Genomic DNA, 27,574 nt, shown 5'->3' on the forward strand with positions numbered 1-27,574 from the left:
GATCCCAAAATAAAATTAATGTTATAAAAAATTATGCATATATATATATGGAGATTATTTGGGAGTGTCTACAAAAAGTTAAATTGTCCACTACGAAAATGGAAATAATGATAATGATAACAAATACCCAAGTGGGTTTGTCTGTAAAGCCTCACCACTATTTTTTTCCAAACATTAATTATTATATAAATTAAATATATAACTTTGCCTAATTAATTAAGAATCAAATTTGATTTGATACGTAATTATACTTAAAAAATTTAAATTGTGATTCATAAATATATCTAAAATTTTAATTTTGATTTAATTGTACATTTTTAAAAATTAAATACATATATTTATTTTCATATTAGATTAATATAATTGTTTATTTATACAGTCTATATGGTGCTAATTTTTCAACAATGTTGTTAACTATTTTTAAAAATTGAATAAAATCAAAATTTCATGTATAAAAAATCGCATAAAATCAAAGTTTATGTATGAGATTGTACATTAAATCAAAGTTTATGTATAGTTTTGATATTTATCCCTTTTTATAATTCATGATATGCTTTGTTATTTTATATTAGAGTTAAGATTTAGTATTTGAGTTTGGCTTCAATGTTCAATTTGGTTCTCGAGCTTCTTCTTTTTTTCTTTTGTCCCATAATACCATTTGATCTAGGTACCAAATTGAACATTGAAATTACCAAATTCATGTAAGGAATTGAGACAAAAAAATCTCAAATACCAAATTGAACATTAATAAAACTCAATTACCAAATGATATATTAACCCTTTATACCATAATCAACTCGAAATTGTAGTTTAATATAGGGATAAATCTCAAAACTACAAAAATTTTGATTTGAGCAATTTTATACATGAGATTTTTATTTGATTCAGTTTTCTTAAATCACTAACAACAATTATCATTATAGAACCATTTTATTTTTACAAATTGCATAAACAAATAAGTATATTTATCTAATATACAAATAAATTGATGTATTTATTTAAATGTGTATAATTAAATCAAAATTAAATATTGATATATTCGTTTAAATCACAATTAAAATTTTATGTGTATGATCACATCAAATTCAAATTAATATATCAAATTACACATTAAATTAAAGTTTATATGCAACTTAAAAGATTCAAATTTACATTTTTTTTAATGTTGTGCCATCTGTTATATCTTTGCTTTTCAAAAGATTTTATACATAGCAAAACTTTTGTTGAGCATTCAACAACATAATTATTAAGAGAGTGAAAGAGAGAGGGCTGAGCTAAGCCACTCATATCTAGAATATATGGCAGAAAAGGATTGGATTATCCATCCTTAATTATAAGATTGTTTTGTCTCATAATGAATGTATTAAATGCACGAGGGAAAATCCTGGAAGCACCCCATTGTTTCTTTTAACCTAAAAAAGAACAAAAAGAGATGAAATATGGTGATAGCGATGCTTATAGCCTTATTATACAAAGAAACTTATATATTTATGGAAAATTAAAAGATAGTGTGTGTATTCCTAGTGGGGAAATTTTTGTCTTTGTCGTTTTATGTAATTTTCACCATCTGCTATAAAGCAAGCAAACCACAGCATTGATGACTATCAGAGAATTTACAGCTTTTTAATGGCATTTAGAGAGGCAGGCCATTTTCTTTTACTTTCTTTCTCAGCAAGAAATAAAGCTTGTAGGTAGGGTTAATATTGAATCGTTTGGATAGAAGCACTTATAATAAAATAATGGTTGGCTTAGGTTGAGTTTGGATGGGCGGTGCGTTTACTTGCGATTAGTGTAAAAATAGCGGTGGCAGTGAGATTAGATACTGTAGCGTGAGACAAAAAATAAATTAAACGTACCATACCGTACCACACCCAATCACCGATCCAAACCTACCCTTAGTGATTATATCAATCATTTAGTGATTTTTAAAAATTTATCGTCCGAGATTAAAATTTTGATATTCTGGTGGAGTGAATTAGAAACTAATTTATTCACGCATTTTCCTTTCTACCAAAAAGAAAAGAAGTTCACAATAAGATACACCAACCATAATTTAAATCCAGCGTCGTATTCGCACCAACCAAAATTTAAGAAACTTCCCTCTTCTATCCATTCTAAAACACTGTACGTAGAGTGGATTTTCATTGGAAGAGATCGACTAAACAGAGACAAAAAAAAAACAGAGTTTCAGGCCTTTTAAGGAAATAGCAAAAAAGGCTCAAAATGAAAAGAAAAGAAAAGCTCACATTAATTAATTTAAAAAAACACTAATAATCCCATAGCAAATTTTCTTCGAAACTGTACCGGCAATCTTCCAAGCTTTGAAGCCAAGGAGGAGTGTAAAACAACCCATCCACTGAGTCTATAAACATGAACTCATCCTTCAACTCGACCGACTCATAACTCGTCTCAAGACTCGGCAGCTCCACTATCTCACTTAACTCATCCGACCCTGAAGACAAGTCCATCTCAGAAACCAAAGACGACAACGACGACGACGATGACAATGTGGAAGAAGAAGACGGAGGAGAGTCGAATCGTTCCATTTGAGCAGCTTTAGCCGCGGCGGCTTGGACGTCGCGGGGTGCTAAAGACACGGGCCGAGGCAACGAGTTAGCGAGTTCAGGGAAGTTGAGAATCGCTGAACTACCTTTGACACTCAAAGCGGCGACGTCATGCGCGCGAGCCGCCATCTCGGGTGTCGGGAAAGTACCGAGCCAAATACGCGATTTTTTTCGCGGTTCGCGGATTTCGGATACCCATTTGCCCCAGTTTCGCATTCGGACGCCATGGTAAACCGGGTGCTTGCTTGAATCCCTCGTTCTTTTAACCTTGAGACTGTTGGTTGAGTTAAGGGCGGAGTTAGTACGTGAATGAGTTGACCCAGGAGATGAAGGTGATAACGGTGGAGAAGAGAACGAGTTGGAGCTGCTCTCTGTCTCGGTCATTTTTCTTCCCTCTAAGTGGTGACTGACACTAACTGACTAACCCGCCGCCAAGGAGAAGTAGAATCTGGTTCTTAAAGAACAGGGGAAGTTGAACGAAAGTATAGATATATGTTACGGGTGGAAGAAGAAGCAGAGAATAGAAGAAAAAGAAGCCAATGGGAAGTGAAGTACAGTACAAAATTTATTTTTTTTGTGGGGGATTTGTTGTTTCTCTGCAAAGGTAAATGTTGATTTAAATTAATGAATGAAAAGACTGTGGGTGAGCTTTTTGAAGATGAGATAGTGAGAGAACAGAGCCACTTGGAGCTTAGACAGGCAAGGAAAGAGATGATGGTAAAAATAATATTAAGAGATATTTATTTTGGGTTGTGGATATAAATTGATTTTATGTTTATTTTAATCCGATTATTATGGATTTAAGAAAAGGAAATTTGTATAAAAATTAATCATTATGTTCATCACCTTTATTCCGGGTTGGTTATTTATTAGATTTAATTATGAAGTGAAATTTTAAATATTAACATATTTTGTATTTTTATTTTTATTTTTGAAAATTTAATGTTTTCAGTTTTTAAATTTAAAAAAATTTAAAATTATATATAATCGCTTAAGATTTTTAATCAAAAAATTAACTATTTATATTAATTAATAGTATTATAAAAATATAAAAATTAAGTTATGTTAAAAATTGAAATATAGAAATTAAATTTGAATTTTAGTAATAAAAAAAGGAGAAGAAAGAAAGCAAAGTGCATGGAAGGTACTACTTCATAGAATTATAAAGGAGAAAAAAAGGAAAGAAACGTAAGTCGTGAATCACGTGACAAATAAAGAAACAAGAATTATGTAATAAATATAAGTTTTGATTTAACGTGGAATTTGATATATGAATTATAGGGTAAGGATGGTATGAAATAATAACGTCATGTTATCTGTATCTATTTTTTAATAGTTTTATGTCACGTTAACATATTTATCCTGAGAAAAATTAAATCCAAATTAATCTTGAAATTCAGGATGAAATTGTTGATGTGCCATAAAATTGTTGGAGATTGATAATATCCATATTTCATACAATCCCTTCTCATGAATTTTATATATGTTTAAAGAAACAGGAATTGTGTAACAAAATATAAGGATAAATTTTAAAACTATACAAAAATAATTTGATACATAAATTTTGATTTGATGCAATTATACATATAAAACTTTAATTATAATTCAAGTATATACATGAAATTTTCATTTTGATTTAATAATGCATATTTAAAGTTCTTTTTTATTTCAAAAAAAATATATACATATTTAAAGAAATAAATACATTAAATTATTTTTATATTAGATAAATATAAATATTTGTATATGCAATATATAAATAAAAAATGATTCTATATCAATAATTGTGTTAACAATCTGTGAGAATTGGAATTAGATAAAAAAATTCATATATAAAATTGCAAAAAAAAAAATCAAAGTTCATGTATGAAATTACACATTAGACCAAAATTCATGTATAATTTTAAGATTTATCTCAAAATATATCATACAATTACTTCATATTTAAGATGTACTCAATTAATTAATAATCTATATCATGTCCGTATGTTATGGTACTTTTAATTCTTCGCTCATTATACTTTATACTAATTCGATTTTACATTTTAATTATTTAAATATATATTTATATTGTACTTATAAATGCACTCTATTTACAATAGTCAAACTCTAAAAAAAAAGTCGTGAATTTTTTTTTGTAAATAGTTGAAAGTTGTTTTTTTTTGTCAATTTTCCCAAATTTTTAATTATTCATCTTGCTAATTTACTTTTTAAATTTAGACTTAATTCTATTTACCAGATAAAAGTAAAATAATATTACCATTATTAAACAAATATATTTTACAAAGAAATAATGCTACTTTTTTTTATATATATATTTTTAGCTACTATAAGTCTATAATCATATTTAAAGGTTTATAAATCGAAATTAATTTCGATATCCATGTTAATAATTAATTTATAAAAATTTTGATACAACCATATTTCCTAAAATTTGTAGTCTAATATAACCTTTTTAAACTAAATAGCACAACTGAAACTTACAATGAATAGTATAAGAGATCAATTTCCCTACTGAGGCAAAGCAAAATTTCCCGTAAATTCCCATTAACTCATACAATACTCACAAGAAATGGGCCACTCTTGCTACACTCTATGCTTCAATGGGGTCCCTTCATTAATTATATATACATACAAAACTTTGACCTCCACAGTTTCTAGCTCTCTTGTCTTCTTCTCCACCGTTCCAATTCAATCATCCTCTCTTTACCATTTCCCCCCTCTTATTTCTCTATAATTTATGCAAATGTATCTCCATCACTAGTTTCGTACGTGCCAATAATACAACTCTTTCCTAATAATAAATTATTGTTGGATAGCATACTAGGGTTTACCTTTGATTTTTGAGATTGAAGATAATGGTTGAATATAAGTATATCCACTATTCTTAATCTAATACATGTTTGAAATAGGTAAAAGTATCATGATGATTTTTGTACTAAAACTCAAATTATATTTTATTCCTTTTATTAAAAAATATAAATTAGTTTCTGTACATTAGATCAATGAGTAAATTGGTCATCTCTGTTAAAATTTTCATCCATTTGTACTGTTAAAAACTTGTGTGACTAACAGAATAACTAAACAATAACATGTGATGTACCATATGTACCTCATGTTGATGTAAAATAATTAGTTTTTAACAGAAAAATAATTTTAGTGTTTAATCTAACATATACAAACTAAATTACTCAATTTTTTAACTACTAATTGTTTTAACTTGTATGTAGACTTTTGGTGGTTCTTGATGGGTTCACCGTAAACACCTAATAAATTTGTTAATGTATGTATAAAAAACAAAACTTGAGGACGACATTTAATTGAGGTCACAAGTTGGAAGCAGCAGAGCAGCCTTTTACCGATACGTTTAATGGGTCTGAATTGGCCTATTTAAGAATAAATGCTATCGTCTGATGTTTTCACCACCCAATGAGTTACAAGGATACAAACAAGGGCTTTTTTTAATTTCTTTTTTCAATATAGTAAAATGATTAATTATATATCCAAATAGGTTTGTTTAAAAATTAATTTTTAAAGTTGATTGAAGTTTAATTTAATTGGTATTATTATTATGATAATGACTTAAATATATATTATTATTTTTATTTAAAAGTTGAAGATTATAAGTAGTATTAGAATTAACTATTAAATATATTTATTTTCATATTTAATTAATTATTTACCTATATTCAAATAATTAAAAAAAAAACTCTTTTATGAATAATTGGTTTTATCATGTGAAATTATTATATCGGAGGACTAGGGCTAGGGCTAAAATCTGATGACTGCACTGCACATTCTTAATTGATAACAACAATTAATTAAATACTATCCAAATGGCGATGGAGACAATGAAGTCATTGCGAAGCCAACCACTGCTCTGAATTAAAGTGAAAACGTTTTCAATGAACCACTTAAATTGAGGAAAAGGAAAATTTGAAAAGACAAAAATATTAGGCCAATATCTCAGTGGGGTTAAAATTAAGATAACTTGGGGTTATGTATAAGAATGTTTAGTGTGTTGTTTGATCTCTCTATTCAAATAACACAATGCTATTGTGTTCTTAGTATATCATCAATCCAAATCATTAAAAACGATAAACAAAACATCAACATTTTAATTTGTTGATACGTGTTATCAACAAGGAAGAAAAGGTGATGGAGAGAAGTTTTGGTTTGCTTGCGAGGCTGTGATAGGCGGAGAGTCGGGTGCTACAAGAGAGGAGGAGGAGGAGGAGGAGGAGAATGCTCTAAGGTTGTTGTGTAAGGTTCTAAGGAGAAATTAATGTCGATTCTTAGTTCCCCGTGCACTCAAGTTTCTATAGGGGGTCACCTCTTTGTTCTGTAGTGCTACTTAGCTGATAGTACAGTGTCCTATATAATTGTGTGGGTTCGTTAGATGGTAATGCCATTACAATTTCATTGTTGCCAATGAGTGCCTGACATTCCCGTCTATTGGGTTGTATGAGGTAGTTATGCCTTGATCGTTTTAGTGACAACAAATTATCTCTAAGTTGACTCAGACGAAATCTGTGAAAAATTATCTGTAAATTATTTTAAATGAAGAATTATTTGAAAAAAATTATCTACAAACCATTTCTCAAAAAAAAAATCATCTACGAATTATCCAACAATTTAGCATGTATTAGGGTGGAGATATAACATAAGTTTAATGTAGTTATATATTTGTTTAGCACGAAAAATGTAACTAAAATATCCTTTTCTTTATCTATTATATCTGGTAAACTAAGTAGGGGACCCATAAATTTCATGGGTGAATGTCTTTCGATAGTGACACCTCATATTTTTTGGTCCGTTTTATTGTACAAAAAATTATTTTTCTAGTAAAGATGTCATCTCAAAACATTATTATTAAATTAATGATGGTGATGATGATATTTTACAATTTGATGAAACTGCTAGAGAGGCGAGAGCTGGCCAAGTTTTCACCATGTATTTGTCATGCTAGAAAGCTTGATTGATGCATGGGCTGTCTTATTGACTACAATAATTAATAATAGTGTACTACTTTTTCTTTAAAGGTATTCTTAATGTATTACTTTGGTCACACATATTTGACACCAATCAAACTTTTGTACGAAGAATTAAATTATATTTTATTTTATTTATTTAAAAGTTAAATAAATTGATTTATATATGTTAGACCAAATAAATTGAGAAATAAATTAATCTTTCTACTAAATTAATTCATATATAGTCAAAACTGACATGTCATGTATAATTGTTTAATTATTTCGCCAATTACGCTGATTTTTAATAGTAAAAATGAAAAGATATCAAATTACTTTTTTATTTAATGTATAAGGATTAATTTACTAATTTTTTTAATAAAAAAGACATATATAATCTAACTCTAAGTATAAATACATCAATTTTTTAACCGGAAAAACGAAATAACCCTTTGTTTAGCACAAAACAGTGACTTTGGCTGTTCATGTTTTGGTGTGGTTAATTATGAATTATGATGGCTTTGATATGAAGGATTATTGGTTTAACATGAAAAACAAAGCAAAGTTTCGATCAAGTTGGTAAATTTGAGATTTCAATTAGGCTTAATACATAATTTAGTATATAAGTTTGATACTTTCATCCTATATGGTACCTGTATTTGATAAAAAAATTATACAATTTGGTACTTGAAGTTAATAGTGTTAAATTTTACTTGTTTAATTCAATCTTAGCGTTGATTTGATGAAACTTAATAATCAACTAATAATAGTAGCAATTTATTTTCACCAAATCAACCTTAAAATTCAAATAATATTTTAACAAATTAAACAAATTCACAACCAACGCTAAATTTATTCAATTAAAAAAATAATGAAAATTTAAACCTAATAATATTAACAATTAACTTTTATCGAATAACAATTAAAATTATATAGATAAAAAAATAAGTATCAAATAATATATTAAACCTTTTAGTTGCCGATAATCCCTCAGGTTCTTAAATAACAACATTACTCTCATCTCATCTTTAGCTATTGTGATTCTATGTTGCTCCGATTTTTTTAAAATATTCAAAACCAGATATATTCCAACATAGGTATTAGAAAACGGTCATTCCAAAAATCATAAGTATACATAAGGTTAAAGGGTTAAAGCACCACAGATTCTTGCATTACATGAATTAAGTCATAATTTTACTCATAATTATTTATCTTAACCATTTCAATAGAATCAATTATCATAAACACTGAACTGAATAAATAACAATCAACTTAAATCAAAAGAGTTAAAGTAACTATAAAATAAATTTAGGGACGAAAATTCAAGCATTTACGTAAAATGATACCTAAACCTACGATCTCATAATAAAATAGCTAAAGGCGGTAGTGCTTTATACACCTCATACATGCAGCTTAAATTCTACGTACTTGGTCATTTATAATCACCACTGCTCTGAGTTTTTATGTTGAATTCATGTGGTTGTACTTAGTATAAGGATATCATCCTAATTGCTCTGATGAAGCTATAAACGTCGCCAAGAGGAATGGAGATAAAATTTTAACATTTTGAGGGGATGGAAGATAAAAATTTATTTTTTAAAAAAATTAATTAAATTATTAATTTTAATAAGGGGTTAAAATTAAAAAGTTCTTAAAATGAAAATTCAATTCAATACTTGATCCCTACCTGTCCCTAGCTTTGTCTCCGGCTCTGTCATTCATTTTTATTCAAGTACCTATAACTAACGCTCATGTCCAACACAATTTCGGAGATATACCCTTTCAAGGACCCTATAAATCTGTATATATCTGTATCCAATCATCCAAGTAATATAGGAAGAGGCAGCCTTTCCCATAGAGATGGAGTATCACCCCTCATCTTCTAATTATAATGCTACAAAGAATAATGCATGCAAGGGGCAAAGCCACCATAAAACTTGTTTTTCTTACTACTACTCACTATGACTAAATTGGCTACCCCTGAAGTTCAGCCTCACAGCTGTGACTAAACTCACTACTGTCTAGTTTAAAAGCTTTGAGTTTTGCAATAAAAATGTGTTTCTAAATTGGAAAGACAAACTCATACAACATGTAAAAAAGTAGTAATTTACAGTTTAACAGCAAAGCATAATTTGATCCTTTATATCCTTTCGTGTGAAAGCCTCAAGAAATCTGATCTTCGAATCATGAAACATGAACAATGATGCAACAAAACATGTCAGGAAAACTTGTTCTTTGCTTATTATTTCCATTAAATTAGAAAGAAAAAAAAAACATTAAAGAATGTCTTGTTCTGTCATTGTGAATGGGTTTTGAAATCGAAGTATATATTCTTAGTAATACAGCAGTACAAACACTTTGGTTTCTTACCCTTTCCTTCTCTTGGGACTGAAAATGAAGTCGTCGCTGTCATCATCGGCATCATTGTTGATTCTTTTCTTGGCTTTTGCATCTCCGTTTTTTGAACTCTCGGGTTTGTTGCTTGGTTTCGAAGGTTTAATCGGAGTGCCGGCCCGGATTTGCTTCTGCCTTCTCTGCTTCTTTTCATACGCTTTTCTAGCTCTCTCAGGGGACAACAAGCCATGTTCCATCATCCTGCAAATCGAATTCTCTAAATAACCATGTTCTATTCACAAGTAACAAATATAGTATATCTGTCAGCACGTTAACCGGCCCGTTTTTCCGAATACTCAATGAATGCTTCATCCAACATTTTGTTTTGCTTGGACCAAGACTAGAAGATTGAATCTTTCACTGAAAATGCGACCTTTTCTTAGAACATTTCATCCATTCATGTTGTTATAGCATCGATTCTACGATGCCGGACCCCAAATCTAATCCATGTCTCTCTACACTACCAAGACTAATATAACGATGACCGATTAACTGATGTTAGAAAATCGAACCATATGGAAACAAAATCAATAAGTTAAGCAAACTGCAGTAGCATAACTCATTGCATATATGGAAAAGAACAGCTTCGGTTTCAGGTCACTTATAACAGCAACTGTAAGGGCCTAGTAATGCATTCATGGCCAACATAATCATCTCATACAACCTTAAAATACAGAAAATTGGACCATTTCAACTTGTTGGTATTTGTTTTAGACATATATAAATATACAAGTGGTTCTATGATTCATTCTCTAATGAACAACAATTTCCTATATATATACATAAGTGTTATTACAAGGAAGAAGCCTCACCAAAATTCTGCCATTTCACTTGTTGGTATTTGTTTTGACAAAGATTCATAAAATATTCGTAATGGTTCTCTCTGTCCAAAAAAAAAAAAGACATTAACATCAATTATTAGAAACATGTTTATGGACAGAACCAAAGATTTTGAGGTAATAAAAGAAGACCAACCTCTTCTGGAGGATCATGTTTCTGACCAGGCAAAGTATAAACTTTTTTCTCCCTAACTTTAGTTTTTGTAGTAGCAGTGGTTTTTGATGAGCTTGAATTTGTTTTCGATTTTACCTTTAAAAAAAAAGTGAATTTCATACATTTTAGGGACAAAATAAACCAAACCCAGATCATTAAATTGATCACAGATAATCAAATTAAACTTAGAAATTAACAATTCACTGTAACAAAAAATGAAAACCCAGATCATCAAATTTAAGAAACAATCAACCAATCAATTGTAAAGAAAAGACAACAAATCTAAATAAATTACCTCTGCTTTTGTTATTACAGATTTTTGTTTGGAATCAACAGGCTGTTTCCTTGAAGTTTCGATCTTCTTTTTGTTGATAACAGCATCAAATTTTGGCTTTGAAGAACCATCTTGACCACTGTTCTTCACCTTAACTAAATTGGTTTTGGTCTCCGTAGCCATTTTTTTTTCAATTATTTGCTAATATGCTAAGCTGATCTAATCAGATCTATTCTTGTTCTTGCCTTCATTGAAGAATCTTTTTCATTTATTTTGGGGCTTGTTGAAATTATTAAATGACGAAAAAAGAAAAGAAATTAGGTTGCTAGGAAGATTAAAGATGAAAATATAAAATAAAAGATAGAAACTTTTGATGGTTATCGTCCTTTAACGACTTTTTAAGATTGTCAATACTTACATGCTTTCTTTTTTTAATTACTGAGATATGTGGGTGAACTCGAATTACTTTAGTACCCCTTGTGGTGTTATTAACTCAAAGGTTTAATTACATTTAACGTTCCCAAACTATTAATTAAAATCTAAATTGGTCCAAATGTCGTATTGTATTAATCAAGCCCTTTTGTTAGTTTAGCTGGCAATTTAAGTAATACATGCATTTCAGCATATAATGTGGAGCTTATTTAAAATACATACAAGCGCGATTACAATGGGGGACAAAGGTCTTGGAACCCCTAAATCGGAAATTTATACATTTGAGTCTCTTTAAAATTGTAATTTTATATGTTAATACATGATAAAATTATATTTTGACTCTTCAATAATAACAAAATTTTGATTCATTTATTCTAAAAAATTTAAAATCATAAACTAATATAATGATAAATTTGCATTTTGACTCTCATAAAAATTTATAATTCAACTTCAACCCCGAAAAAGAATTCCCAGCTTCGCACTTGAACACAGATTAAATTGTAAATAAGTGTACTTATTGCATGAAAAACTTGAATACGATGTGTTAAAAAAACAACTGGTGCCCATAAAACTTAGAATGACTATTTTAAGTTTTAACATGACAAATCCAAATGTTTATACAATAGATTTGCACGTGTTTACAATTTGATCAATGTGTTTAAATTATATTTCATATCATATTTGAGTTGATATTTAATACTCAAACTAATGACTAGGTTGATAGAAGAATTCAATAAAAATATTTTAAAGTTTGGAGGCCAATTTAGTATCTAAGTCATGATTAAAGGACATTTTGTGAAATAAACCCTAGATGAAATGCTTTGGTTGTTAAGGGATAAAATAGTCGATTCAGAAATTATATGAAAGATTAGAAAGGTATCTTTTCCAACAATTTTTCGGCATTTACATACGTATTCTTTGCACTAACTTTCATGTAACGGACGATTTAAGACACGTCATCGGATAGTCTTTTGTCGGGACACGTGGCAGGAAAACCATGCATCTTACTGGAAAAAGAAATCTTAGACGTTGTCGGAAAATTCCATTTGTCTTTCATTTATAATGCATGGATCTCATGTGCATTTTCATTATAGAAGTTATTAAAATAAAATAAATCCACAATTATCTTCTAACAGCATTATTCTATGGAATTTTTTTTATATCATTTTTTTAAAATAATGTTTAATTAAACAACAGATAACTCGCTTAAAAGGGTTTGTTATGATTTTATTGTTATTTAATTAGTGAACCTGTTTCCTCGTATTGTCAGAATAAGAACATTATGGGCCAGAAAGTTACATTATTACGGCAATAACCAGAACTTGTTTCTTGGCATCCAACGGAATCTAAAGTTAAAACATGTTAAATCAAGGAGCCTTCATTATTACTTCAAAACAGGAGCCTTTTATTATTTTTCTCAATATGCAAAATATGATACTTCAATGTTATCCCATAAATCCAATTTATGATGTTTAGAGGAAGGATGTTATTAGGTCATTTGACAACAATGTTGCCCCTGCATTGGACCTTCATCACCTTTTTGTAGTGCTGAAATTGATGCATGTTTGATGCATTCGCATCGGGCTGGGACCATGGAGTAGTGATTTTCTCTATGATGTCTGAGGAAGGAATACTATCGGGTCATTTTCCAACAATTTTGCCAGCCAAAGGCAGAGGACCTTAGGATCAAATACGTAAAACAAAGCACCTTCTATTGCCTTCATCACCTTTTTGTAATTCTAAACCGATACATGTTCGATGCATTGGCGTAAGCAAGAGGACAAAGTAGTGATTTTATCTACCATGACTTAGGAGGGGCTATGATCGGGTGATGTTGGACTAAGGATCAAAAAGAAAAAGAGAACACCTTCTATTGCCTTCATAACCTTTCTGTCATGCTTATAAAAAAACCCATGTTCGATGCATTGGCATAAGACGAGATGACAAGCAGTGATTATCTTATTATGTCCAAGGAGGGGGGTACCATTCGGGTCATTTACCGACAATGTTGCCAGACACTGACTTGGACCTTAGGAAGTGAAAAACAAAAGGCCTTCTATTGCCTTCATCACCTCTTTGCAATGCTAGCATCCATGCATGTTCCATGCCAGGATCAAAGGAGCCATTTTTTAAATCTAAACTCTACTTAATAATGCATGAATGATGATAACCAAGAGAGGGTAAAACTCTGCTCAAAGCTTCTTGATTTCGAATTTAAACCACTGACTCTGAGCTACTACTAAACGATTGTTGGACTTCCACAGTACCTCGGTGGTATCCGAAGGCAAGCATCGTTGCCTGTGATTCTATCCCCCTTGACAGCTTCACCTATACTATCGGCCATGGCTCTTCATTCACTCTACCTGTAAGAACAAAATAAAATGATTACAAGCAAATCAAACATAGAACATAATCGAACAATACATTAATGACCGTATTTAAGCTCTATATTTAATACCAAGGCATGAACAGATAGCCAAAAAAATCGACAGAGTTATGGCATTTCAGATTTCAAGGAAAACAATAAAGTAATGACTAGAAAGACGTAAGAAACAAACTGATGCAATTACCTCAATCATCTGAGGTATAAACCTCCGAGATTGATACTCCAAATGTATATTTACAAAAATATCTTCATATCACTTCAATTTTAGCAGTGACTGCTATTGATCAATTAAATTCTTCTGACATCCACTGGCAAATGAGAGACAACTGTATGGTCAAGCCAACAAAACTTAACGTAATGTACGGTAATGTAAGTTATGACAATTGACAGAATCCCCAAGAACTTACAAGATTGTACGAGTACCTGAAACTCTACACTACAGTACTTTTTCAGATTCTGGAGGACGCGGGCACCTAGATTCAAATTGATCAAGGTAAACATCCAGGGCTTTGATCCAAATTTATGAAGTAATGAGAAAAGAAAGCAAATGCATCCTGAATTAAATGAGATACAAGGTCAAAACAACCGTATCACACAAATGAAACTTTATCATCTACTAACAGAAGAATGGAGAAAAACACTTTACACATCATCCATCGAACAATTAAACATGAAACTGGCTTAACCATTGTCCCCATGCATGCAGAAAAAAACCAGGCTTGGTGGACCACACTCCAGCACAATCCCATATATTTGCTCTCTCATGGTCACCTCATGGAAAGCATATAATAGTGATACGATCTGCCATCTCTCCACAAAAATCTTGAGCTATCCAAAGTCCAAACTCCATGATACTTGAAACACCAGCTCTGGGCTCTCTACAATTCAAAGCTGAAATCACGACCTGAGGTTAGCTACTCATATAGAGTATATCCATTCAATTCCTAGAAAGTAGAAATTCATTAAAAATGGTTCCGAATAAAATAAAACAGTTTCTAAAGATGTCACCTGTACCAATCACTTAGTTGAAGATATTCTATGGAATGATGGCATCCAGCTGCTTGAAGCACCAGTTTTGTTCCCATGTCCACGGCCATTATTTGTAGCTTCAGTTGGCCCCTCTGCTTTGGGTTGACTCTTTTTCAAGGCACCAGAACGAGCAAATGAAGTGGAAGGTATTGCTGTATTGCTCCCCATCTGCAACAGAGACATCTCAAAGCAGTTATTTTAAATTGATCGACTGATGGTGAAGTTACATCATACTAAAACTAGTAAACAGAAATGGCAAGGACTAAGACACTTCAAAACATGCCACATTAATTTCAATTCAATTCCTTTTTCTATATTTAAACAGGCAGTTTATAAGTATACATGAAACATGATATAACATGCTTCATCAGGCAACTTACATGTTTCTCACCCATATTTTGACTAACCGATGGTCTAAACTGCATACGAACATCTGGACGACCAAGGTTACTTGGTCCTCTGTGCTCCATAACTTCACCTGAATAAGAAGCATCCTTGATTCCTGGAATTCAAAAATAAGGCAAGATGTGTGTCATAAAAGAAAAGTTCCAAAATAAGTTAAAAATGAAAAATATCTTCCGCAGGAAGAAACTAACTAGAAACCATGAAAGATTGAAACTATAAGCAGAAATGCCCCATTCTCCATAAGATGGAAATAACTACAAGTTACCAAACTGAAAATTTGTTAAAAAATTATAAACAAATTCTTGGAGCATGGACCTTTAAGCTTATCTGTAGTCATTGCTTGGCTGTTTCTTGTTCCAGAAAAAGGCTGCACATCCTGGAAAAAAAAATCAGGTGAAACAAGTATTACCATATAAGATTGAGTTAAAAAACCGACCAGAATATGAAGTAGCCTCCAAACATTGTCATGCAACTATAAACAAATCCCTCTTGATAAATTTTTGGTTAGAGAAGTCATGGAATATTTAGGCCAAAAATATTCATGAGATGCAAGTCTTTTAATTGACAGAACCAAAGACAAAATAATAACAAGGAACTAAGAAAATGCTAACAGATGATTGAGGATGTGTCTTTGTCCTTTGTGCCTGCTGGTACTTTAGAATTGTCCAGTCAAATATGTAATCAGACTCATAACCTGCAACATAGAATATGAGGAAGTTGAAAACCAGAAAATGCAAATATCAATTTGATGTTGTCCACACAGATACATGGTGTTGCCATTACAGCCAGACAGGACTATAAAATACAAGGTTATCAATTTAGAATCTAGGTTCATCAAATATTATTAATTGTCAACATAGCAACCCAAACAAGCAACATGGAAGAACATGAGAAGAATGGTGAACTTAGCAGTTGATTACCTTCTCGGGTAAACAAATCTTGAAACAAACGCTTCAAGAATCCATAATCAGGCCTCTGATCAAATGTTAAAGAGTGGCAATAGTGAAAGTATGATGCAAACTCCACAGGGTGCGACTTGCACAAGACCTTTTGAGCGTGAAACAAATGATAGGTAAGCAATGAACAACAAAAGATGCTCAAAACATTTTTCTTTCATGTGAGGGGAGATATCAAAGAAGGAAATACCTCTATTGGTGTTGATAACTTCTTCTCACATATTTTATCATACTTCTGCTTCTTTGTAGCAGCCTTTAGACCCTGCCAAGGAAGACTAAATGCAGAAATTAACAAAATCAGTCAGACAACAGTCAGAAGCACAGTGCTAGAAAACATTTGAATACATGAAGTCATCAGGATGAATGAGGTACAGATTAAAGCAAAATCAAGGCTCTTACAACCCCTAACGTAATTGAGTAGCAGAAAAAGAAAGGCAGATGAATTGGGGCATACCTTCCCCTCAAGAAATACAAAAGAACATAGCCAAGTGATTCCAAATCATCCCGACGGCTTTGCTCTGTGGAGATTAAAGAGAAAGTCAAGACACCTTTAGAGCTCAGCTGCAATATTAAAAAAGAACAGGGAAAAAAAGCAACAATCCTTACCAATTCCAAGATGAGTATTGCAACTAGCATAACGTGCAGTTCCTGTTAAATTTTTATTCTCCCTGTAAGAATTATAAAGAAAAAACACTTCTTAGCCAAGGGGGGGAAAGCACTAATAAACAGATCAAGAAAAATAACATGCTTAAAACTGAATTCTTTTACAGGCTTAAACATAAAAATTTAAATGGATCAGAAACAGAGCATCATCAAGTAAAGTTGTCCAGTTTACTAACACGTTAAAAAGGAAAGCCAACCAGATATTAAACAAGAACTTGGTAATTGGATTACTACCTGTAAGGAATATGTCTATTTGTGTTGGGATCACGATATCTTTTGGCAAGACCAAAGTCAATTATGTAGACCTGATGAGGGAAAAAAAGAGTTATGGAAAATAAATAAAGCAGAAAGTAAAACAAGAGAAGTGTCATCTGTGCAAATCAAGCATTGAAGAAATGTACCTGATTTGCTTTCCTGCCAAGACCCATGAGGAAATTATCTGGTTTGATGTCTCTATGCAGAAACCCCTTAGCATGCATAAATTCTATTCTAGCAATCTACAACTCAATAAGGGGGAAAAAAAATTCAAAAGGAGCATTATGCAAATAACAAATAAAGAGAAATTATCAAATTGTCATACGAGGATGAAGATCTGGACAACTCTTATTTGCAAATTCTTTAACTGTTTACCATTTGATCAGCCAACATTAAGACTGTTTTCAATGAAAACTTTCTCCCACAGTAGACAAATAAGTCTTCCAGGCTTGGTCCCAGCAAGTCAAGAACAAGCACATTATCCTCGCCATTTACTCCACACCATTTTATGTGAGCAATGCCACCTAAAAACAAATAAATTTGTACAAATACCAATTGCATTAGCATAACTGAAAGAACATTTAAAAAGAAGTTTGCATTCTCAACATAAAACTACCAAAAAATTTTCCTTACTTCCTCCTTGAAGAATATTATACAGCTTGGCTTCATATAGCAATTGAGGATGTTTTGTCTGCCTGTTTTCCTGACAGCAACACAAAAAATATAAATTTCACTAATTTATATCAATTCAGTTTTACTCTCACAGGAAGTAGCTGTTTCATAAACATGATGAAATCTACAAGCACTTGTTCAAGTATACAATCAAGCTGCAAAATCAATTTTACAAATTTAACAAAATACTTGGCTAATTTCAAATTAGCCAAAAAAATGTTACAACAATTACAAAATCAGATAAATTTTCTATTACTCAATTAGTATCCACCTTAAAACCTTAATATTACAGCTGAATTTTTTTTCTTTTAAACCATTCATGGTGAAAGAAACAAACAAAAATCAGAACTTGCTAACAAATTTCTAAGTGAAGACTTACAATCTTTACCGCGACAGTTTCACCCGTCTCGATATGAGTAGCTGAAACAAATCAAAACCAAACGAAAAAATAAATAAACATGCATCAAATTGATAAAAAAAATTGAGATGAATTAGCATAATAAAAGAATAAATAGAGCTAAAAAAAACTGAAAAATACCAAGAAAAATTTCACCGAACGATCCACTTCCGATTTTGCGACCTAACTTGTATCTCTCTCCCACGATCCTCTCCATATATCAGCTGGAATTCTTTCTCTTTCGATTTTCTCTCTGGATTTTCCCGAGAATCAGTCGATTTGCTGATGGATTTGTGAAAGGGGGAGAAAATTAGGGCAAAGCAATTGAGAAATTGATAAAGCAAAAAAGGAAGATTTTAGAGATTTCGAGGAAAGCAGGTGGAGGCCGAAAAATGGTGACCTTTTTTTGAGGAGGGTATTTTGGAGATTTCGATTAATTTGGAAAGATTTTCAACGGAGATGACGATTGGGAAAAGGAAGTCGGTAACGGGTAAAAAGGATTGGGACCGTTTTGAAATTTTAAAGAATGTGAGGGACGTAAAAAGAAAAAATAGATTGACCAATGCAAATTATGCAAATTGTCAAATAATAGGGAAGGATTTGTAATTTATAGGATTTATGGGGTTGTCATTCCAAACTTAGTTTTTTAAATAATACTTCTAGTTTTAATATTAGGGTAATCTACACTTAATGTCATTAAACTATTAGTAAGTTTACGTTTTGATCACTTGGACTTTAAAAAGTTACAAAATAGTTATTGAACTATTTGAAAGTTTTCATTTAGATCATCGAACTATTCAAAAGTCTTTTATTTAAGTTAATGGGTTGTTAAGGTGTTTTTTTTTTTAAATTCAGTTAGCAAATTCCAAGCAACGATTGGATGACCGGTACAGTGCATCAGTACCCATCAAAGATTAGAAGAACACACCTTAGATCCAAGTCGATCTGACAATCAGTGTTGAATATTGGGTAAGAAATTTGTTTGGATTTTGGTTTAGAGATTGATGATGATATTAAAAACTGTTTCATGAAAAAAAAAGAATTATAGGAGAGAAAGAAGAGGATAGTGCAGGTGGTGTAAATAGAAAATGTCATACAACAATAACTTTAACAACCCAATGACATAAATGGAGTCTTTTGAATAGTTTAATAATCAATTTATAATTTTTTAAAGTTGAATGACAAAACTATAAACTTACTAATAATTTAGTCACAAAAAAAAGTTTAATCCAAATTTTTTATTTAAAAAGGTACAAATTTGAATTTATATATTTGTTTAATATAATCACATGGTAGATCGTGATTTAGTATCAAAATCAATAATTTCATCACTTTTAAAATGTTAGTATAAAAATCACTAATTGAGTCATTATGATTCAATATTAAATTATATCGATTAAACAAGTTGATTTGATTGAATTTTCCATCCATTAGAACACTTCGTTTTCAATGTAACTAGAAAACACGGACCACACCACCTGGTCCTGGTGCAAGGATGAAAATTATATGAATATTTATTTAGAGATATTATTATTTTAAAAAATAGTATGAAGTACCTAGTGTTTTAAACTGGGTTAAAAATAAATATTTAGAGATACTATTATTTTAAAAAATACTATGAAGTACCTAGTGTTTTAAACTGGCTTAAAATATTTAAATATATGTCATTTTTATATTACATTGATTTTATTACAACTTCTTTAATCAATTCGACGTTAAATTTTAATAAATTTTATATAAAAGGTTTCAATAAAAAAAACTGAAAATAAAATAAGATGTTTAAAAAATGAGCAAATTTATTTATGTGTATTTTACCAAGAACAAAATTCAGTCAAGCATAGATAAACATCCTTAATATATTAATATTTAGGTCATATCTTATTGTTTTTATCGTAATTTTTTTATTGAAAATAAACTTATTACGCCATTTTGAGTAAATTTATATATCTGATAAATACTTCAAAATATAAATCATTTTAAAATATTATAAATATAAATAACTAAAAAAGTATAAAAATTAAAAAAAAAATAAAGTGTTTTCTAGTGGGTTTTGATTTACACGTTAAAGATACAAAATGAATGTGGCGTACAACCATGCGGCTCGTCGTTATTCATGGAAACTGCACTTTGTTTTTATAACTGAAATATCGATCATATTCAAGCTTTAGTCATACAGAGAATACCAGCATCATTTCTTTTTTTCCTTTTTAATCCTCATTTACAGTCTCAAGCAAACAATTCCATTCCATAGCCCTGGGGAAAAAATCCCACCATGGAAACTCCTTCAGATGAAAACAACAAGATCAGAGAACCCTTCCTTTCATCCTCTCCATCAAAGGGTGGTTTCAGAACACTGCCTTTCATCTTAGGTTCGTCGCCTCAAAAAATCAAAAAATCTTTGGATTCAATGGTGATTTTATGATTTTTATTTCTTATTTTGATTCAAATTTGTGACAGCAACGGAAGCTTTTGAAAGGGTGGCGACTATTGGGTTATCACCGAATATGATAGTGTATTTGAGGAGAGAATTCGGCATGGAAACAGCTAAAGCTGCTAACGTGATCTTCTTTTGGTCAGCTGCTACCAACTTCACTCCGATCATTGGTGCTTTTATTGCCGATTCTTATATGGGAAAGTACCGTATGATCGGATTCGGATCCGTCCTTTGTTTTCTGGTAATTCAAATCCCCTTTGAAAACCTCAAATTTTTTTTTGGTATAACGATAAACTTAGCCTTCAACATTTATGTCTTTTGTCAATTTGGTCCTTTTTCTTTTTTGGAGCTAAATTTGGCCCTTATTCTTTTAATTAAAATGTTGGCGTGCAACTCGCATGATAATTCACGAATACTCATATTGATATAGTATTCTTTTTTCTTATATATCAAGTCAATAGAAAATTTAAAACTTAGAAAAATATTCAAACAATAAAAAATTCAAAAATTTAAAAAAGATTATAAAGCACATAACGATTATCATTTGAATTGCTATATTTAAAATTTTAACGTTTTAGTTCGTATTTTTATGTTTTTGGTCATCACTGGCATTTCTATTAAAAACAATAATTTAGCTTTTTTTTTAAAGGTTCGATGATCTAAATTTACTCTCTCTTTTTTATGTTGAAGGCCAATTTTAATTAAAAAAATATGAGTCAAATTGACAAAAGAACTAAAACATTAAAGGTTGCTGTTAGGTGTACAATGTTGTCACTTTTGTTAATGTTTTATAGCATAATAACTTATTTGGTTCTTCAATTTTATAAAAAAATATTATTTTAGTCTTCTACTTAATTTTTTTATTTTTTCAAGTCCTTAAACTTGTATTTTTTGTCAAATCAGCCCAAAATAGATGGAAAAGTTAACTTTTGTTAACTCTGTTGATGTGGCATACATGTGGATTGTCACGTGGACGACATATATGCATTTAATTAATATTCAAATAAATTATAAAATTTATTTTTAAAATTTAAAAATTATTAAAAAAAGTATAAAAAGTATAAAAATATTTTTAAATTTTTTAAAAATTAATTAAATGTCGATACATTATCTACTATATCCTACATCAACAATGTTAATTTCTTATCTATTTTTGGTTGATTTGATAAAAACGAAAAATTAAATAATTAATTAAAATATTTTTTTATTGAAGGGTCAGATAAATAATTGTGCCATATTTTAGTGGTGGGGAGAGAGGCGTTTTTCCCTTTCATAGCATTTCTAGGTGGGATGTTGAAAATAACGTTTTGTTAGCTCCCTCCTCTTCTATATTTGTTTCTCATATTATATGTTACTCGAACCTAGATTCGATACCGGAAGATATCTTTTTAAAATAAAAATCGGATTTCGAGGGGAAATGAGTTTGCAATTAAAAGTTTTTGGAATCCGATTAGAATCGGGTTTAGATTTCGAAAAATTTATCTAAATAACCCTATTTTATATTTGAGTTAACTACGTTTATTATCACTAAATTATATTTTGAGAATTCAATTTTAAAAAATTATTAAATAATTTAAGAGTTTTTATTTAAGCCACTGAATTGTTATAATTGTTGTTGTATGAACTTTCCTATTTTTATAATCTACATTAATTGAAAGCTCTCTTCCATTTTTTTCATCCACAGTTTAATTTTTCTTATGAAACAACTTTAAACGTAATGAACAAAGAAAGAGAAAAAGAGTTTTCAAACTGTGCAAATAGAGAAGGTTATATATCAGCGATTATAATAGTTGAGTGACTAAATTGAAATTAGACCCCTCAAATTTTTAAAAATTCTAATTAAGCCCTACAAAAGTTTCTAAAGTTTTAATTAAACACTTCAAAATTTTCAAAAATCTCATTAATCTTCTTAAAAGTTTTTAAATATTTTAATTAGAACCTTAGTTTTAAAAAAATTAGTTAAACCCCTTAAATTTTTTAAGATTTTAATTATCCCCTAAAGCGTAACGTAACGTTGATTATCCTTAAAGAAAAAGTAATCAGGCCATAGAACCTGCTCCATCCAGGAGATCCTCATAAAACATTTCAAGTTTTTTTTTTTTTTTTGTCTCATTAATCATCTTTTTCTTCATGCTAGGGGATGATTCTATTATGGTCAACAGCCATAATTCCACAAGCAAGGCCATATTGCGACCAATTCAACACCATTTGTGAAGCCCCGACAACACCCCAACTTCTACTCTTATATTGTTCATTAGGCCTAATCTCTATCGGAGCCGGTGGCATAAGATCGTCGTGCATGGCCTTTGGTGCCGATCAATTGGATAAGAGAAAAAACCCGGAAAATACAAAAACTTTACAGAGTTTCTTCGGCTGGTACTATGCTACTATCACGTTTTCAGCTCTAATTGCTGTAACTTTGATCGTTTATGCTCAAGATAATTTGGGGTGGGGAATGGGTTTCGGGATACCTGTAATGTTGATGTTCGGTTCAGCTGTTTCTTTCTTCTTAGCATCTTCGTTTTACATCAAGTTGAAAGCTAAGACAAGCTTACTCACTGGTCTGGCTCAAGTTATAGTGGCTTCTTTCAGAAACAGGCACATTGAGTTACCGTCCCATGCCACTACTGAAGTTTACCATATTAGAAAGGGATCGATGCTCCAAGTGCCAAGTGAAAAACTAAGGTACCATCACAATATCATTACATTGTCTGATCATAATATCAGTCTACTTAGTTCATATGGAACTATACTTAAAAAGTTGGCATCCATTCTCTTCGTTTTTGCAACCATCTTCTCTTTCTTTAGCCTTAAGTATGACATCTAGTCATAATATCTTTGGTGAAAGTACCTATGAAGTCCCTCTATTATAGTGACTGGACCAAATTAGTCCCTATACTATTAAATTGATCAATTTAGTCCCATATTATTAAAAAGAATCAAATAAGGCTAAATTAGAATAGAGATAACATTATGGTTTTTTTTAAAAATAGAGTTAACATTTACGATTTAAAAATGACATGAAAATTATTTGGGCTTATTTGATTCTTTTTAATAGTACGAGGACTAAATTGATCCATTTAACAGTAATGGAATTATTTTAATCTAGTCCCTATAATCAAGAGACCTACCATGTACATTCACGTAATATTTTTACACTATTATCATTGAAATTTTGAGTTTAGAGCTAATTATTGTACCTTGGTTCTTATAATTAATATTCAAATCTTGGTATTTGTAACCCTTTCCTCTTCCTCTAACCTTGAAAAGGATGAAGCGAAAAAATTTGTATCGGGAGATCCAAACTAGAATTGTAAAATGTTGAGGGCTAAAGCACAAATTTTACCTTTTTTCACTATAACTTTATAAATTATAAGAGCCTAAAAGGAACCAAGCGTCAAGTCCCTTGCCTATACGGAAATCTCTCTTTCTACATGTTTAACAGAACTTGACAAATGTTGCCTACATTAACTTAATCATCTGTGTCTTGTCCATTTTATTTTCTTTGTAATCTGCCCAGGTTTCTGAATAAAGCTTGCGTGATAAAAGATCCTCAAGAGGACTTAACCTCGAATGGAGATGCTTCAAACCCATGGAGTCTTTGTACAGTAGACCATGTGGAGGATCTAAAAGCATTGATGAGAGTAATGCCACTTTGCTCTGCCGGAATCATGATGTCCGTCAACGTTTATCAAGGCTCATTTATGGTAATTCAAGCAGGCACCATGGACAGGCACGTAACTCCAAACTTCGAAATCCCAGCAGGTTCATTCAGCATGTTTATGATGATCTCTATAGTTGTATGGATCCCCTTCTACGACCGGATAGCTCTTCCTTTAGCTTCAAAGATTAAAGGAAAACCAGTTCGTCTTGGTTTAAAACAAAGGATGGGGATTGGTCTTCTTTGCTCTGGTGCATCCATGGTAGCATCCGCAATTATAGAGTATACTCGACGGAAAATCGCGATCGAAGAAGGACTTTCCGATGAACCGGCAGCAGTTGTTCATATGTCTGCACTATGGATACTGCCGTTTTATATCCTAGGTGGCTTGGCTGAGGCCTTCAATGGAATTGGACAGATTGAATTCTGTTACTCCGAATTACCGAAAACCATGTCGACCATTGCGGCCAATATTTACGGATTCGGAACCTTCATTTCGAACCTGGTAGCGAGTTTTATAACAAGCACGGTTGACAATGTTACTAAAAGAGGAGGTGAAAGTTGGATTTCAAGCAACATGAACAAAGGGCATTATGATTACTATTATTGCCTTCTTGCTGGCTTGAGCATGCTTAATTTTATCTACTTTCTGGCTTGCTGCAAAGCTTACGGTCCTTGCCATGGAGATAACAAAAACCAGGCAGAGAAATCCAAAAAAGGAGATTATGAGAGTATAGATGATAGTTAAGTTCCTTAGTATACATTAAGATTCATGTGATGTCTAATGAAAATCTTATTGTCTTGATTGAGTACTACACAGAGATAAAAGTTTTCAGAACTAAATATATCAGCCTCTCGTTGAATATGGTAATTCAGAAAAAAGAAACCCCTCCATAACATAGCACAAACCCCAATCACTAAACAGAGAACATAAAAGAGGATTGAAATTTATATGCTTACTAAATATTTTATTGTAAAGTTATTATTCTATCGGTCTAACATTAAAAATATTATAGTATTATTAAATATTTTAATATTATTAAATATTTTAATAAAGTAAAAATATTAACACTACTTAACAATATTACAAATTATAAAAATCTATTTATGAAAATCGATTATAACAATATTTTTATCCTAACATTTTAATTAAAAAATATTTAAAATTTGTTTTAGCATTTTATGTTGTGAAAATTATAAGAAACAATGCAGAAGCAATACTATACAATAATTTTAATAAATAAAATGTAATTTAGCTCTAAATATATATCCGATGTTTCACATAAAAGATTTCAAGTTTTCATGCGAAGATGGGGTGTAGGAATCTCTATTGTTTGGTCTCATTATCTGTTATGGTCAACAGCTATGATTCCTCAAGCAAGGCCCTATTGCGACCAATTCAACACCATTTGTGAAGCCCCAACAACAACCCAACTTCTACTCTTATATTGTTCATTGGGCCTAATCTCTATCGGAGCTGGTGGGGTAAAATCGTCATGCATGGCCTTTAGTGCCGATCAGCTGGATGAGAGAAACAAACTTGCAGAGTTTCTTCAATTGGTACTATGTTGCATCAATGTTTGCAGCTCTAATCCCTGTAACTTTGATCGTTTATATTCAAGATAATTTAGGGTGGAAAATGGGTTTTGGGGTACCTATAATGCTGATGTTCCTTTCAGCTATTTCGTTCTTCTTGGCATCTTCATTTTACATCAAGTTGAAAGCTAGGGCAAGCTTGCTCACTGGTTTGGCTCAAGTTGTAGTGGCCTCTTTAAGAAAGAGGCACATTGAAGTGCTAAGTGAAGTTTACCATATCAGAGAGAGATCGATGCTTCAAGTGCTAAGTGAAAAAATAAGGTACTAGCATCATAATATACATTGTCTATTTTAACTTAATCATCCTTGTCTATTGTATCTTCTTTGTAATCTGTCCAGGTTTCTGAATAAAGCTTGCATGATAAAAAATCCCCAAGAGGACTTAACCTAGAATGGAACTGCTTCAAACCCATGGAGTCTTTGTACAACAGATCAAGTGGAGGATCTAAAAGCATTGATCGGAGTGATGCCGCTTTGCTTCGCCGGAATCATGCTGTCCATAACCGTTAATCAAGGTCAATTTATGGTAATTCAAGCAGGAACCATGGATAGACATGTAACTTCAAACTTTGAAATCCCAGCAGGTTCATTCAGCTTGTTTATGATGATCACTATGGTTGTATGGATCACATTCTAGGACCGGATAGCTCTTCCTTTAGCTTCAAAGATTAAAGGCAAACCAGTATGTCTCGGTTTAAAACAAAGAATGGGGATCGGTCTTCTTTGCTCTTGTGCATCCATGGTATCCTCGGCATGTAGAGTGTGTACTCGGCGGAAAATGGCAATCGAAGAAGGACTTTCCGATGAACCGCAAGCCGTTGTGCAAATGTCTGCACTATGGATACTGTCGTTTTATGTTCTAGCTGGCTTGGCTGAGGCTTTCAGTGGAATTGGACAGATCGAACTCTGTTACTCCGAATTACCGAAAACCATGTCGACCATTGCGGCCAAAGTTAACGGATTCGGAGCCGTCATTGGGAACCTGGTGGCAAGTTTAATAATAAGCTTTGTTGACAAATGTTACTAAAAGGGGAGGGGAAAGTTGGGTTTCAAGCAATATGAATAAAGGGCATTATGATTACTATTATTGACTTCTTGCTGGCTTGAGCATGCTTAATTTTATGTACTTTCTGGTTTGCTGCAAAGCTTACGGTCCTTGCCATGGAGATAACGAAAACCAGGCTGAGAACTCCGGCATAGGAGATCATGAGAGTATAGATCAAAGTTGAGTTTCTCGTAATATACGAGCACTTCAGTTAGATATGTGTGATGTCGAACGAACATCTTATTGAAAATAAAAAATAAGCTTCACGAATTGTTGAAAAATGTTGAATTTTTTTAATTTAAGAAAAATACAGGATCGTATTGAAATTTGAAAGAGGAGAATTTAAATTCAAAAGGAAGTCGTTCTTTATGCTAGGATTGATCGAAAATCTATAAAATTGTTTTTTAAAAATAAAAATCTTTAAAAAAAAACATAATTTTGGATCTGT

The 27,574-nt window shown here is 31.3% G+C and overlaps 4 protein-coding genes and 1 long non-coding RNA gene across 13 annotated transcripts; 2 read left to right on the top strand and 3 right to left on the bottom strand.

The window, feature by feature from the left end:
• Nucleotides 1-1,964: 1,964 nt before the first annotated feature.
• LOC121220019 (dehydration-responsive element-binding protein 3) lies at nucleotides 1,965-3,318 on the bottom strand. The gene has a single exon (XM_041099054.1). It carries the CDS (start codon nucleotides 2,946-2,948, stop codon nucleotides 2,268-2,270), a length of 681 nt encoding a protein of 226 aa, XP_040954988.1. The 5' UTR covers nucleotides 2,949-3,318; the 3' UTR covers nucleotides 1,965-2,267.
• A 6,434-nt stretch (nucleotides 3,319-9,752) lies between these two features.
• LOC121220020 (uncharacterized) lies at nucleotides 9,753-11,635 on the bottom strand. Its single transcript, XM_041099055.1, has 4 exons — nucleotides 11,217-11,635; nucleotides 10,904-11,017; nucleotides 10,741-10,811; nucleotides 9,753-10,129 (listed from the first exon to the last, which is right to left on the bottom strand). Exons 1-4 carry the CDS (start codon nucleotides 11,376-11,378, stop codon nucleotides 9,901-9,903), a joined length of 576 nt encoding a protein of 191 aa, XP_040954989.1. The 5' UTR covers nucleotides 11,379-11,635; the 3' UTR covers nucleotides 9,753-9,900.
• A 1,838-nt stretch (nucleotides 11,636-13,473) lies between these two features.
• Nucleotides 13,474-18,852, bottom strand: LOC121220021 (casein kinase 1-like protein 3). 9 transcript variants are annotated; one of them, XR_005917085.1, is made up of 18 exons: nucleotides 18,532-18,852; nucleotides 18,373-18,413; nucleotides 17,955-18,024; nucleotides 17,697-17,845; nucleotides 17,468-17,563; nucleotides 17,301-17,371; nucleotides 17,010-17,071; nucleotides 16,858-16,921; nucleotides 16,594-16,678; nucleotides 16,368-16,494; nucleotides 16,059-16,141; nucleotides 15,763-15,823; nucleotides 15,423-15,544; nucleotides 15,022-15,210; nucleotides 14,660-14,904; nucleotides 14,437-14,486; nucleotides 14,198-14,321; nucleotides 13,474-13,990 (listed from the first exon to the last, which is right to left on the bottom strand). XR_005917085.1 is itself a non-coding variant. In XM_041099057.1 (15 exons), exons 1-14 carry the CDS (start codon nucleotides 18,605-18,607, stop codon nucleotides 15,031-15,033), a joined length of 1,287 nt encoding a protein of 428 aa, XP_040954991.1. In that variant the 5' UTR covers nucleotides 18,608-18,852; the 3' UTR covers nucleotides 14,547-14,904; nucleotides 15,028-15,030. The 9 variants fall into 9 exon arrangements, 2 of the variants coding, with proteins under 2 accessions (XP_040954991.1, XP_040954990.1); XR_005917088.1 differs by having other exon boundaries at nucleotides 14,198-14,339; XR_005917083.1 differs by having other exon boundaries at nucleotides 14,421-14,486.
• Nucleotides 18,853-20,488: 1,636 nt separating this feature from the next.
• On the top strand, nucleotides 20,489-25,328 carry LOC107943800 (protein NRT1/ PTR FAMILY 1.2). The gene is made up of 4 exons (XM_016877609.2): nucleotides 20,489-20,759; nucleotides 20,848-21,065; nucleotides 22,962-23,509; nucleotides 24,345-25,328. The coding sequence occupies exons 1-4, from the start codon at nucleotides 20,663-20,665 to the stop codon at nucleotides 25,231-25,233; spliced, it is 1,752 nt and encodes a 583-aa protein (XP_016733098.1). The 5' UTR covers nucleotides 20,489-20,662; the 3' UTR covers nucleotides 25,234-25,328.
• A 420-nt stretch (nucleotides 25,329-25,748) lies between these two features.
• Nucleotides 25,749-27,168, top strand: LOC107943802 (uncharacterized). Its single transcript, XR_005917090.1, has 2 exons — nucleotides 25,749-26,342; nucleotides 26,421-27,168. It is a non-coding gene; the product is annotated as an uncharacterized lncRNA (long non-coding RNA).
• Nucleotides 27,169-27,574: the final 406 nt, after the last annotated feature.

This window comes from Gossypium hirsutum, chromosome D08 (genome assembly GCF_007990345.1).
Source record: "Gossypium hirsutum isolate 1008001.06 chromosome D08, Gossypium_hirsutum_v2.1, whole genome shotgun sequence".
NCBI lineage: Eukaryota > Viridiplantae > Streptophyta > Magnoliopsida > Malvales > Malvaceae > Gossypium > Gossypium hirsutum.